This window comes from Puntigrus tetrazona, chromosome 15 (genome assembly GCF_018831695.1).
Source record: "Puntigrus tetrazona isolate hp1 chromosome 15, ASM1883169v1, whole genome shotgun sequence".
Lineage (NCBI taxonomy): Eukaryota > Metazoa > Chordata > Actinopteri > Cypriniformes > Cyprinidae > Puntigrus > Puntigrus tetrazona.
The window spans coordinates 18,407,338-18,422,323 of NC_056713.1; the positions used below are offsets into that span (position 1 = coordinate 18,407,338).

General features: G+C 36.5%; 1 protein-coding gene across 16 annotated transcripts in view; it reads right to left on the minus strand.

Annotated features, from left to right (window-relative positions):
* nbeab (neurobeachin b) overlaps positions 1-14,986 on the minus strand; it is a 242,452-nt gene that overhangs the window by 91,757 nt on the left and 135,709 nt on the right. For all 16 annotated transcript variants that reach the window (XM_043258653.1, XM_043258656.1, XM_043258668.1 and 13 more), the window contains one exon: positions 12,606-12,772. In XM_043258653.1, coding sequence (XP_043114588.1) covers positions 12,606-12,772 — 167 coding nt within the window. The remainder of the gene's footprint in view (positions 1-12,605; positions 12,773-14,986) is intronic.

The following is a 14,986-nucleotide window of genomic DNA, read 5'->3' on the forward strand; positions in this document are numbered from 1 at the left end:
AAATAAATATTACAAATATTTAAAAATTTTTATTTGATAAAATTACTACACATTTTATTTTTATGTTTTATAAAAAAAACATTATAAAGATGCTTCTTTAAAAAACATAACTTTGTATTTATTAAAAATACTAAATAGCACCTTCATTTGAACGTTAACATTACTTAAGACAAAATGTTTATTTTTCTCTCCGTTAAAATATTTTTTATATAAACACATTTATTTCTTTATTTACATTAAATAAGTAAATCCAGATGAAAAGCATTGCAAAAAATAAATGAATTAAACGAGATCTTTGTTCGCCCACCATTAATAGTAGTTCACCCACTTCTATATAACAATAGAAGCCAACATTCTCACTTGAACATAAGACAGAGTCATTCCATTAAAAAACCTCAGATTTACCGAGGTGTTTGCCCCGAGCAATGGATTGTATTGAATGGGCCTCTCTCCACTCTGCCATAATATTGAGGCAGTCTAAACAGATTAAAGTGTTACAGCAGGATCACATCACAAAAGCTGCTCCTTGTTGCGTGAATATTATATCTACAAATGTCAAGAAATCAGGAGGCTCAAGGGACTAAGCCAAGCTCTGACAGCAACACGAGCGCTCGCTCTCAGTTTAACATCAATCAAGAATGTGTGTGTGTGTGTGTGTGTGTGTAGGAAACAAAGCCTGTTTGCATACATGAGCAGCATGCCAAAAGTTCATCACTCGCCAGGGTATGAAAAGCAAAGCGTTGTGTCTGGGGCTTGTCTGTTGTCAGTCTTATACCTCGAGAGCCAGACAGAGATGTCAAGAGGCGGAGAGGCCAAAGTCACATAAATGACATTGTAAACGTGAGATTACAGCGTGAAAAAAATGTAAATCCCACCGAGGCAACCAGGCGATTAGCATTTAAGATTATAACATTCAAAGCTGCCTGCGAGTCAGCAACGTGGAAATCCACGCTCGTGCGCTTTGAAGATTTTCGAGTTTCCCCTCCCACAGCATATATGATGATTTTGATTTGGTTTGACAGTGGTATTTCGGCTGTGTACAGCAATTCCGATGAAAGCCCAAACATTTTCGTTTTCTTCTTAATAAGGGGATTAGACAAGCACGCGGTATTACAATGAACGATAAACCGAAGGGTGCTTGATGACACCGTTTACATTTCTTCACCCGCTCTTTCCCCTAAAGCATATGCTTTTACTTTGCTGGTGGTTTCCGCAAGATTGGATGAGGGTCCAGTGATACGTTAAACCCTGCGGTCAACATATAGAGCCGGATTTAGTCAGTGCCAAAATTGCCATGACGTGAGTTTCCTCACCCAGGGTGGTCCAGCTCAAAAGAGAGGTCTTCTTCCCACAGGAACATTATGAATGTATACTGTACTATTTTACAACTTATTTTAGCCCATTATATATATTACAGCAATCCTTTTAAGAGCAGCAGGTTATATTTGAGGAATATGATACGAGTACGAGAGCTGAATGTGTGTGAAGTTACTTTTTTAGACAACGTTGTCTGTTACTTTGTCTATTTTTGCACAGCCGAGGAAAAACGAACAAATCAACAGCAGAATTCACAGAATGTCTTTTTGCGTTTAAGAACAGTGAAAAAAGTGTTTTTTGAATGTTGTTTCACGTAAAACGGTCGAATACATTCGCTGACTGCTTGTTTCCATAGAAAAATTATTGTTGCAAACTTTAGAGCAACACAGCCGAGGCGTTTTTAACACTGAAATGGAAATGAATGAAACGGTTAAGTGAACAATTCAGTGACTCACCGATCCAACACAGACGTTTATGCACTGATATACAGTCTGAGGGTGTCTATAGCATGCTTGTTATTATATTCATGTTGCCTTAATCCTTTTTCAAGTATTCAAATGTGTACCTGCTGTTGGTGAGTCTCTATTTCTGTTCATGCCAAGTCAAGTCTGTTGATGCCAAGACGAGTCTGGCATGAACTGCATGACATGAATGAATGAACTTTTGAATGAACTGCACATGGCTTCTTAAAACTCGCCTCCGGTGGAACGTTTGTTACAACTAGAAAATGATTCATTTCGAGGAAACTAAAGCATTGTATGGGCAGAAAGGGAGAACATAAAGATGTGATTTTCTTTTTGCCAGTATCAGGTGGGATAAGCTGTGTAGGGAATACTCGATCCCTATCAGTGACTTTATTTTTCATTTTCTGACAACACAATAACAATATCCAAAAGACACTTCTTGATATAATGTTTCTACAACGTAGATACAGAACACATATCATCAGTAGCGTAGGCATCAAACCGGATATTACACATTTCTATCTATCCAGCAACAATTTTGGTAAAAGTCTATTTGATGTTTCATTAGCGCTTATGAAACACCACTCAGCCAATCGAGTCTGACCGGCGCTAACAGTTCTATGAAAGAGCAATATCACATCGTAATTGTACTGTTGTCCAGGAGTCTTTATTGGAAAGTTAAAGCTGTGCCTAATAGACTACTTAATTGTGCTATATCTCATAAAGGAATTAAAAACTATATTCTCGCTGGTCTTCAAATTAAAGAGTGGATCCTGATAGCCGTTTCATCTGAATGGTAATCACTCACTGGAATTAGCTTCCGACACGCTCGACTTTACCAATCGAGCAGCTCATGATGACAGGCATAAAGGATGGTGGAGGGCCGGCCCTCCTCGAAAGCGGCTCAAATTTATTAGTCACATCGGCCATCAATCACCCAAATGGATTTCCAACTGCATTTTAAAAGCTAATTTCCCTGCACTGATAACCAAAACTATCAGCCGACCGGAGTGCCAGTCATTATTTACTACTGCTTTGGGTCTTATTTTTTTTTCTAAATGCATCACAAAAGAGCGGTGTAAAAAAAAACGTGTATGCCCCTCTCCCTTCCACACATTAAAAAACACTCTAAGAGAGAGAGAACAAGATTTAAGACCCTTGTGTCCATAGGGCATGTGTTGTTTGTGAAAGGCTGTAAAAATCTGACAGCCATGACTCAGTCTAAAATGGCAAAATGGGAAATAAAGGAAAGGCTAACAATTTAATCTTAAAAAATATATATAGCTATGTTTTTGTTTGGAAAGCCCGGGTGCAGATATGATCTATTGGGCTTTTATACTGGTATTGTGGGGGATTATGGGATGCGGGTTCACGAGATGGATTACCCTGTTACCGTGCTGCTCTGCAGGGCTTGAGCGGTCAAACCAAGCAGACCTTCGGTGTACATCTCCAAAGATTCATTTAAGTGGGAGGATTCAGTGGTGCAACCGTTCTGTCTAGACACCTCTTCGACCACCTCTGAGTCTTTCTGAATAAGGCCTTGTTCACGCAAAACGGCAAAAAACCACATGAAATCCCAATCTTAATCCAAACGAGCCTTGAAGAAGATGGTCATTTTACTCGTTTTACTCATCATTATTATTATTTTTGGCATTTCTCCCACACGCATTGATAAATAATTCCCCACTCGCTCACTAGATAGGTTGTGTATTTAACGTGCGTGCAAAATTGGAATATCGCATAAAACATTTCCGAATAATCGTTTTTAGCAACAAGTCAAAGAGAACAAAATATCCTGATAAACTGGCACTAAATAAAAGCAGGAGATGCCACTAAAAATGATCATTTTCAGAATAAATTGCGTAAATTGCCAGAAGACGAAACACAATAAATGCGGTCATTGCAGTTCTGGGAGGTAATTCTATAGAAATATTTTGATGACAGACGTTGCTCGGACATTCCAGATGCTGTGTAACAAGATCCGTCTGCTGGTTAGTCAGGTTATGCCGTCCTGTAGTGCAAAAGTTAATTTTTTGATGCGCATATTTGTCAAATGAATTTCCATATTCAATTCAATTCAGTATTCGCATTACATCTTTTGAACACAAGTTAAAAGTCACTTCAAGCAACTGTTAAAAAACTGTGAATTAAGGGATTTTTATTTATTTATTTAACATGTGATACTTCAAAATGCTCATAAAAACAGTGTGATGAAAACATATCGACTGTTGCATGCGCTATCTAGTATATAATTAAATGTATTTTATCATGTAAGCAGCTAGGAATAGTCTTAAGTGTTCAGTAATAATAAAAAATAGTGCTTTTAATCAATAAAAATAAATAAATTGTGATATGCCAATTACTCCAAATTAAAAACATTTAATTGCATATGGGTCAAAGACGAAAAAAAAGTCAGTATAAGTGTAATAATAATAATAAGTGTAATACCACTGTTTTCTGTTTAAATCAATTGCAATTTTGGAAAAAGCACACATTTTTCCCAGATTTACCCACTAAAATGTACTTCAGTGTAACAATCTTTTCAGGAATATTTACAACAAAAATTAATTCATGACACATTACAAGATGAATTACTTTCACCCCAAACACTAATTATTAATATTATTATTCTTTTTAATTTACCCATTTGTCAGTAGGATTTTTTTACTAATTTAAAACACAATAAAATGTATAATACGCTCCCTTATTCTTTTACATATTTTAATATGTACAAGTCAGAATAAGCATCTTGTTTGAATTTTTACTTGAATATTGTTTTACACCGAATGACAATGTATTTTGACATTTTATTCTTCAAAAACCTTAAAAACAGACACTTTACTTACATTTAAAGTGCTTTCTATGGACATGAAATCACTTTAGTGAATTTCTATTGATGTGGACATCTAAACATCTTTGACCCATATGTGAATATTCATTGGTTGTGATAATGCAGAACATTCAAATAAATTCTTGTGGCACACGCACACGCACACACACACACACACACACACACACACACACACACACACACACACACACACACACACACACACATGTCCAGTGATATATAAATAAAACAAGCAATATTTTGACTTGAAACCAATTACTGGCAAACGGTTTGCAATCCAGTCTGTGCTGTTTTTTAATTTATTGGTCTATGTACAAGCGCAGAATAATGGCTTTGGCTAGGGCACTAAATTATCATTAAATGACCATGTTGAATTGACAGCTCTAGAGAAGAATGCAGTCATGATCACGGTCATTGAGGCCATTGATGATTATCTAGAAATCACGTCACTACAGATAGTCTCTTGTTGTGGCACATTAGAGAAAGGGAATAGAAGGGAAATTCAATAAGGCACCATTATGTTCTCATTAAATGCATCCATTGGGGATATAAATGGAGCATAATTAGTAAAATAGCGGTAATCAGTGACTGCTCTATTTTGGGGGTCGCCTGGTTTTCCTCAGTGCCACACTGACTCTGTGATGTTTGGCTGCCATTGCCCATGTTCATGACACTAAACACATGCTCAACACTTTCAAAGAAGTTAAGCCAACTCTCTACTCCCAGTCCAAGATGGAAATCGTTTAATATGCTTTCACAAAACTTATTTGAGACAATACTCCTCACGGAATTGGATGGAAATTATTTAGGCTTAAGGTAGCCTGTCAGGGAAAGCCACAAAAAAAAAAAAGGACGCCTCATGCAATATTTAGAAAACAGCTTTCAGTAAACAGATCTTCTGTGGATATATTCTCTAGCCTGAACTTTTCATCTTTGTCCTGGCTTTTATTTCTTCCCAATGGTTTATATCCGAATCGCAGCCAAATCATACATAAACATACCATTTAAATCACTACAGAGCTACTTTTTCAAGCCTCATCGTTTAAAACGAATACATTTAAACCTGATATAAGTTAGGTTTTTATTTTTTGAACGTAGGATCTAAGAAATGTACTAAAATAGCACATGTGATAGTCCACACCTCAGTCGGTTTTGTAAAGGGAAAACCTTATATAAATATAAAGCCAAAAAAGCAAAAATTGCGAAGTAGTCACAATTACCTTTTTTTTATTTTTATTAGAAGAAAAAAACTAAATTAAGAGAAAAAAATCAAACTTTTGAGATATAAACTGAGAGTTCTGAGAAGTTTAAATCTGAAATATTATATGTAAATTGACAATTACAAGTTACATACATAACTTTTTTTCTGTTTTTAATTCTGTGGCACAAACAAGCCTCCTTACAAACGTCATCACGCTGAATCAAACTAAAATACTCGAGCAGACACATATAAAGCACTTTGGCTTAAGACTGGCAAGGCCTGCAACCGAGGGTCACTATGTCGGATGAAGACGGACGCGGCTGCCTGTGTGAGAGACAGAGTTCTAGTACAGGTCAGACGTCCCTTCTCGCCTGCTTCGGCAAACCGTCCATCTCTCACCAAAAACCAAGCCAACCGAACACTAGCAGCCGCGTTCTTTTCTGTTGAAATTGATGATCGCTCCAACAGGCCTCTCTTCCCAGAGATAATTAGCACAGGCTTTGGGTTAAGCATGCCCAAGGGGAAGTGACTTTGTGTAGGTCAAAAGACATCAGAGATAACGGAGGGGTTTGTGAGTGGAACAGTCATTGTGAAAGTTTCTCGCTTGCAAATGGTGACCGCAGGTGTTCAGCTTACCAAAACGTATCTAACAAAGGGAGCTTCGGAGGACTGAAACTCAGCGATGGAAGGTCATTCAGGTAAGGGTGTGTTTAAGAGTCGTTTCAACAGTTCCTCCATAAGTCTTCAAATGTCAAAGATCATTTGAATCCCATTCACGGTTCTCTCCTGCTTTCCCTAATCGGCTTAAAGAAATAAATTGACAAAAATTTAAATCCAGTCATTTTTAACTGTCTTTCTTTTTTTTTTTGCACAATTTAAATATTTTAGACACAGACGGTGCAAGGATCCATACAATGATAATAATTTAATTAGTTCTTTCAGATGATTAACTGTGAATAATTGCTAAAAGTTTTTGTTTACATATTGTATGTACGTGCACGGTGTATGTTCATTATGCATACATAGATACACACACACATGCATGTGAATATTTCAGAAAAAATCTATTTACATACTATTACATCTATTATTTACATACTGTCCATATATGGATATTTTTAATTAAGTATATATATATATATATATATATATATATATATATATATATATATATATATATATATATAGAGAGAGAGAGAGAGAGAGAGAGAGAGAGAGAGAGAGAGAGATTATAACAAAAAAAAATTATGTTTGCATGTATACTTGTTTAAAATATTTACAATAATACTGTATGCTTTTATGATTCTTTTATGCTTTCATTAGCTCTTATGAAAGCTTGACAGATTTAATGACATGGTGTACATTAAGGAAATAATGAAAGAAGTTTCATTTTTGGCTCCTTATTTCCTGCAATACGAACATGTGACTTGCAATCTCTAGAAATAAATGACACAGCCTATACGAGCTGATCTTTTATTTAGACCTCAGACCGAAATCCCAATTTTGGGGAGTCAAAAAACCCCATAAGGGCTGTATATATTCGCCTTCAATTGCTGCTATTAGAATTGATAACCTTTCAACCACTCCCAATGAGACTGCTTAACCAAGCCGCGTGTAACTGGAAGGCTCCATTCTATCACCAAGTTATTATCCCGTACCAGACTCCTGCCATCCATCAAACAAAAGACCACGCACGCCGTTATTCAAGGGAAATGGTGCCTCCCTCATTCTCCACCTTCCAACAAATCAATACATGCCACTACTCTCCATCTCTTGGCACTGTCTTTTTTCTTCATCTCCCTCCTTTCTGTCAACAGCAAAAAAAAAAAAAAAAAAAAAAAGTAATTATACAAGAGAAAGTGTTGACAATCAATACCCAAGTCAGGTTAAGTTAAGGTCTGACGTGGTCCAAGTATGCTGGTCCTCGATCAGCTGTCAGCTATAGTGCTGACGTTGACAAAGGGCATGAACGCAACAACGAGACGCCGTCCTCTGTGACCGCAGACTTTACATTTTTGTTACAGGCAGCCATTCTGGAGCAATTAGCGACTGTTCAGAGCTACATTAAACTCCGGGTAATGGACACTAAGAAGGAGCATTATTGGACGCCGAGCATAGTCAGCTACGCGCCATTGCATGGCAAAAAATGCTGATTGAAAATCGGTGGGAGTCTGCTTTATTCAGTGTGACATGATGCTTGGGAAGACTGCTGAGACTGAGCGGGTTTTGCAGAGCTAGCATTAGCGTTTAAACACACAATGGCCATAAATTGTGGCATATGGAATAAATTGGGATTAAAAAGGTTAAAGAATGCAAAATAACTTACTTCAAATATCATAACCTGACACCACTCAATGAAGAAAACAAACATAATGCAAAATAATTAAATGATGTATAAGAAAATGGTTTGAAATGTGTATTGCTGCATTATTATTGTACATTTTAAAATGCGTGTAATTTTGTGCTCTCCAAATATATATTTATTTACAAGTATTATTTATAGTATTTAATTTATTTAAATATTGTTTATTTATTATGGATATGATTATGGAGGACTATGACTGCGACATTGATATGAATGAATAAATAAATACATAAAGAAACTGACAAGAAACTTTGTATATTTATTTTGTATATATAAAGACACATACATAGTGTATATTTAATATATATTTGAATGTGATTAATCATTATTAATTTTTCTGATAGCACAACATTTTTTTTTAACTTAAAACAGTTCGGATAGTACAGGAATTACACACTTGATCAAGTGTAGAGGACATTTTAATAATATTAATTGTTCCTATTAATATGAACAGCTAAAATAAGATATCGCACTAAAATGATAATGTAAACAGAATTAATTATTAGAAATATATTCAATTCAATACTTATATTTCATTTAATACGGATATTATTGAGGATTAATAAAAAATAAATATAAATTAAAACTATTAAAAATTGCTTGTATAATACAGAAATATGTTTTAAAATAAACAGGAATATTTGTTTTATTATTACGTAACACGAACAGATAAAATTGCTTCCGTCACACTGGAATTAACTGAAAGTCTACAGAAAGAAAAGCTGAAAGATTTGCGACCTAGTTAATTGATTGTAACAATAACCCGCCTTCCGCTGCCTCAGAATATGACACAAGATTCAGATAGCCAGATAACCGGCCAATGACATGCAAATAAATGGCCCCATGATTTTTCAGTTTCATAGATTTCTTTTCGATCATGAATCCCAACGCTGACGCCTTCTCCCATTTGACAAGACTGAACTTTATAATTCACTGGCAGAGGCCAGAGGTCAACAGGAGAGGGAAAGGAAAATAACTCCCTCAGTGGAAAGCCAGAAGAAAAAAATCTGACATCCAATTTTCGACTTGATTTATCAGTGTAAAGCCAAAATTGATAGTGTGTCATTACTGGGCTCAGAGCTGTCTGGCAACGTCCTATCAAAGCCTTCTCTTTCTGATTTAGCAGCCCAGATCAATACAACCCTATACTGTTTCAATTTGAGAAGTATTGATTTTCTGAAGCCGACTCAATACAGGGGACATTCATCATCAGGCAAGCATAAAGTATGATCGAACTGAAGATTCGTAGGCCGCATTTGGTTATTCGGCTTTCGGCTCATGCGTCCATTGAGGAATTGCTATGCAGCGTCGCATCTTTCGGCGCTTCATCCTTCACGGACCATTCGATTTTACACAACGGAGAGCATTTATTCATTTACCTAATAACGTACGCAGCTGCTTTTCGGCTAGTGTTTGTCAAAATATAAAAACATCTGCAGTTGTTCTGCTACTAATGGCGAAAAATCAAAGCGGCGCTCCAAAGCATCATGGGAACATTCGTGTTTTCAGAAGCCTAAATGCGGAAACGTGATACAGCGCATTTTTCAAACCAGTGTTCGATCATTTTTCACGTGTCCCTAGGCTGTTGCACAAAGTAAAAGCAGAAAACCAATCCGGGTGCATTCACGCTCAAAGACACACGCAAACACACTAATACAAATACATTTTCAGGCCGATACGCTAACACACGCGTATGCAAAGTACACGCGCACACACACACACATGCTTCGGAATGCCGCAGGCTTTCTATTTTACAGAAGCCGCATAAATGGGAAAGTTAATGTAGCATTGAATAAGACTAAGCTGCTCAGCTGTAACACCGCCTTGAGCTCATGAACATATTGCATCATTTTTCTTCTCCAGCAGGTTACCATTAAATTTGAATTTGTTGGAAGTTTTGTGGTACCATTTACAATGTGCCCCAGCTCAATAACCTTTTGTCTCAATGCAAATGTTATGCCTTCCAGGTGGTTTTCATAAATATTTGAATAAGTCTGAATAGTGGCAGAGACTTTCAGCCAAACCACCATATCAAGCTTTTTATTATTTTGTGTAGTCTATGTTAGATGCACTTTATTATTATGGTATGAAGGACTTTTATGTGATCAATTTAAGACAGCGTTTGAGAAACTGGAAGCCAAATTGCAAAACGTGTTTCTGAAAACGGACAGTCTTCAATGTCGCCGACACTTCGCTGAGAACATATTATAGCAAATGCATTTTAAGAAATTAAAAGCGTTAGTGCATGTCAATAAATAAATGTGAATATCATAAGAATGTTTTTTTTAACATGACGCTCCCAATCATCCGTAGTCACGCATTTTTATGATTTAAAAGTGTAAGTAAATTTAAACAAAAAAAAAGAAAAGTAAAAAAGTGTTTTTTTTAAAGGATACTCCTATTAAAATAAATAAATAAAAATAAAGATAAAACATCTAAATAACATTAAAAAATTACAAATAAATGTATACGAATTAGAAAAATATAAAACCAATCAAGCAAACGCAAATGGCTAAAAACAAGCAAAACTACATCTAATATTTCCAGAACAACCTGCAGTGAGTTATTTTTGCCTTATACTAGCTGTAAGCACATGGGAAATGTGTTCTAAACACAGATTTAAAAATAAAAATAGGACAACCCTCGTACATATTTAGCTGTGAATGCGGTACAGTGCAGTTACAGCATCGCTAATGTAAGTCTGTGTCTCACATGCCAAAAAACAACATCTGACAGATGAGAATTATGGGACATCCAGCACATTTGGATTCGTCAAAACTGATAACAGAAGTACAATCAGTGAAAGCAGCTGAACTTTCGTCTTTATTTTCACTGAAGCGATTCAATGCTGATGTTTCTTATTGGAGCGGGTAAACATGATGCCATCATGTACAGTCAACCATCTGCAGTGGATTTCTCAAATTTAATAAGAAACCCACAGCCACTGTTTCTGCAAATCCAGCCAATTTGGAAGGCAAATCAGTAATTGTGCTTGGAGTGTGTGTTTGTGTATGAGTCTTCTGGCTGTCAGCCAATGGTGGCACAGAGAATCTCAATGCAGTCATCATGTGTCAAACCAAAGGAAGGTGCTTTAGCTGCAGGCATTACCATAGCTATTTCAATAATGGACTTTGTGCTAGTATTATTACAGCTACATTAATACACACACACACACAAACATACATATACATATATATACATATATATATAAACACAGACAAACAAACACACACATACACACAATACAAAGGAAAAGTACACATATTAAGGAAACACTCACAAAAAAGAAAATGTCTTTGTTAAATATTTGAACTTGTCAACATGTAAAAAAAAAATTCAGAAGTTAAATAAAAAAATCATAAAACATCTGCCCTTCTAGGATCATGCATTAAAATTGAAAAAATAATGAGGTTTGATTCTCCTGCCTGCCTTTGGTCCAACAGATACTTTAGCTCCAAACACACCTCATTGGTTGAAACACAGACAGATTACTTATAGTTGTCTCAGCACATTAAGGTAGCTTAGGAGAAAGTATTTTAGCGTTTCAATTATTGCTCTACTACTTTCAAAACTGATTGCGCTTGTTTGTTGTTTCTTAACTTTCTTCTCAATCATGAAGTTGGGATAAAACTGTCACATTGTACAGAATGATATCTTAGATCTCGGATTATATTGGGTCTGTTTGTGTGTGTTTGGTGGGAAACGGAACTCTAGTCAGTATTTTTTTTAACAGGACCCTTGAGACCACAGTAACAACTGCCAGGTGCTCCGCTGTGAGACTGAGAGTGAGAGCCAGACACACACACACACACACACACACACACACAGCCTGACCACCAGTGATCTGTCTCTGAGGATTTAGTGGCCTGGTGTGGTAATTGAGTTTGCTGACCTGTAGACTGACCCTGGTGGAGAGCAAGAAAATGACATTAAATAGGAGTCACATCAGAGGCCTGGCTGTGTGTGTTTGTGTCACAAAGGTAATAGTGTAATACTCGCCTCTAAAAAGACAGTACACAGACCATTGAGAAGTTACACGCTATTACAAACAAAAGCACACACACACACACACACACACACACATGTATATACACAGGTGTTTCTTCAACTACACCAGCTTTTATGCCACCGGGGGTTGCTTTTTTCTTTTGTTAACGGCACGGATTTCTTTCACTCTTTGTCACATGTGAAATATTTAATATTAGAACAGAAAGTTGTAATAATGTTTTACAATGTTACTATTTGCACTGCATTCGTATGCAGCCTTGATGAATATCAGATACTTTTTTCAAAAACATGAAAAAGCATGTTTTTAAAAGTTTATTTTCTGAAATGCTACAGGGCCAAAAGTGGCTACAGTTGAAGAAACACCCCCTCACACACACACACACACACACACAGCTGTACCTCTGCGCTACTGCGCCCCAGGCTCCGTGTTTATTGGTGAGGATGTTGAGGATCTTCTGTTTCAGCTGATTGGCTGTCACATGATCACGGTGTTTGGCGGCACTGATGAGGTGATCACACATCGTCTCCTCTTCTTTCCTGTCTGCCGCGTACTGTGCGCAGTTAGACTGACCGGGATATGGATGAAAGAAAGAGAAAAGATTGCGATCTACAGTAAACATCCCAAGGAATCAGGATACTGAAAACAAGAGTGATGCTACTGCATGAAGTAGACATAGTGTCATTATTTATGTATTTTTCATGTCAACCTTTGTGCTGCGAGATACAGAAGAAGACATTTTGCAAATGGTTTGTCCATACAATGAAAATCAATGTGGTCCAATATTTTGACTTTCAGTCACCTCATAGAATTCTATTATATCAACAAAAAGAGTTCTTTAAAACGTCATCTTTCATCATCATCTGATTATACAGATATGGAACGACATGAGGGTGTTTTCATTTATAAACTGTTCCTTTAAGAACTACAAATGTCTCCCGCTACTTTATGGAATGTCAAAATGCAAAAAATAAAATTGTTCAAAACTTGTGGATATTTAAAAAATACAATTATAATTTTTTTGTTGTTGTGTTTTTTTGTTCTATTCTGTTCTGTTTTGGTCTATTGGTCTATCTGTTTTGGGTCTGGACCCCACTGACTTTTATTATGTACATGGCTAAAATAGCTATTTAATAGCTACACAATTCACAAAACAATTCACAATTTTTGTTTGTGCATTCTGCACAAGAAAGAAGGTAATGCAGGTTCGGAAAGACATGAGTGCGTTTCACTTTTTGATGAACTGTCCCTTTAAGAACAATGACTGTCTTTCATTACTTTACCATGACGACATTTACTTTGCCGTTTATTCATTCTCACATTATTCTAAACCTAAGCTATGTTTCCACTACAGCGGGACACACAAGAAGATATTTAACAGAAAGTCAGTTTTTTTTTGTCCAATAAAGTCCTGTGTTGTTTTGGATTCCAATGGCTTTTATTATGTGGACAAAAACAGCCAAATCATTCCTCAGAACAACTTATTTTGGGTTCTTCAGCAGAAAGTAAGTCAACAACAAGTTTGTTTTGGAGCAACAAGATGACGTTTTCCTTTTTGGATGAACTGTCCCTTTAAGAACAAAGAATGTTTTCCATTACTTTACCATGTCGACACAGAACGTATAATTTTTATTTTTTTTATCATGTATGCACTCATCCTCATGTTGGGTAACTAAACTCCATTCTCAAAGGAAGAAAACAAAATATTTTTTTTCATAAATGGAAAGTCAATAAGAACCTGTGTGGTTCTGAACCCCACTGACTTTCATTATACGGACAAAAACAGCTGAAACGATCCACAAAACAACATATTTTGTGTTCTACAGGAGACAGAAAGTCATAAAGGTTTGGAACGACGAGTTAATGTTTTCGTTTTTTGGATGAAGAATATAGAAAAACATAAAATTTCCCTTTTACAGTTTCGAGGACACTTAAAACTCAATAATATCGATATCTGATGGCAAGACGCTACCTGAACTGAACTGAGCTGGCTGATGACATTATTGCTCTTTTCATAGACACTTCATAGCTAAACAGAATACATATATTTACTGCGCTGTCGATTTTAGAGCTGCATAATTTAAATCCGTCCCATATTTAGCATCACTGATTCTGTTTATTACCACGCGGCTGCATCTTTATTACATAAAAAGTTCACTTTATACACAAACCGAAGCTAAAAACAGCCACCGTAAACAGCAGAGAGACTAAAAGGCCTCTCAGACTAAAGCTCGCCGACTTTATCTTCCCCGATACAATAAGATTGTCTTCCCACGTGGACCCCGGGGGGGATCTCTTGCTAATATTCAAAATCTAATTTGCTAACACAGGCTGCTGGGGTGCAGGGGAACAGAGAGGAGGAGAAGAGGGGAAGTAATTGAATTTCCTTCCTTATATTTGAATTCTGTCAGATATTATACCTCGACATATTCTTCAAACGGCCGATAACTCAATCTCCCGGTGTCATCTCGCCTTACCACGCGCCGCGCTGACAAATATCAAACGTTATTTATCATTTCAAGGGAGGATACGAGGGTTGAAAGTGACACCAGCTTAATTGTAAAAATATCTTATCTGCTTACAGAATCTTCAATCTGTAGACGGAGGTAATAAAGAAGAACTGTGAACCCGTCCTTCTCCGAGACGGGGGATGAGGGGCAAGATGACGTCTCTGGTTAGCTGGTGACATCCTATCTAGAGCATGCTGAGTTTTATCTAGCAGGTCAAGGATCCTCAAGAGCAGTATATAAAACAGGCTGTGTGTTCCAGATAAGAAACTCAT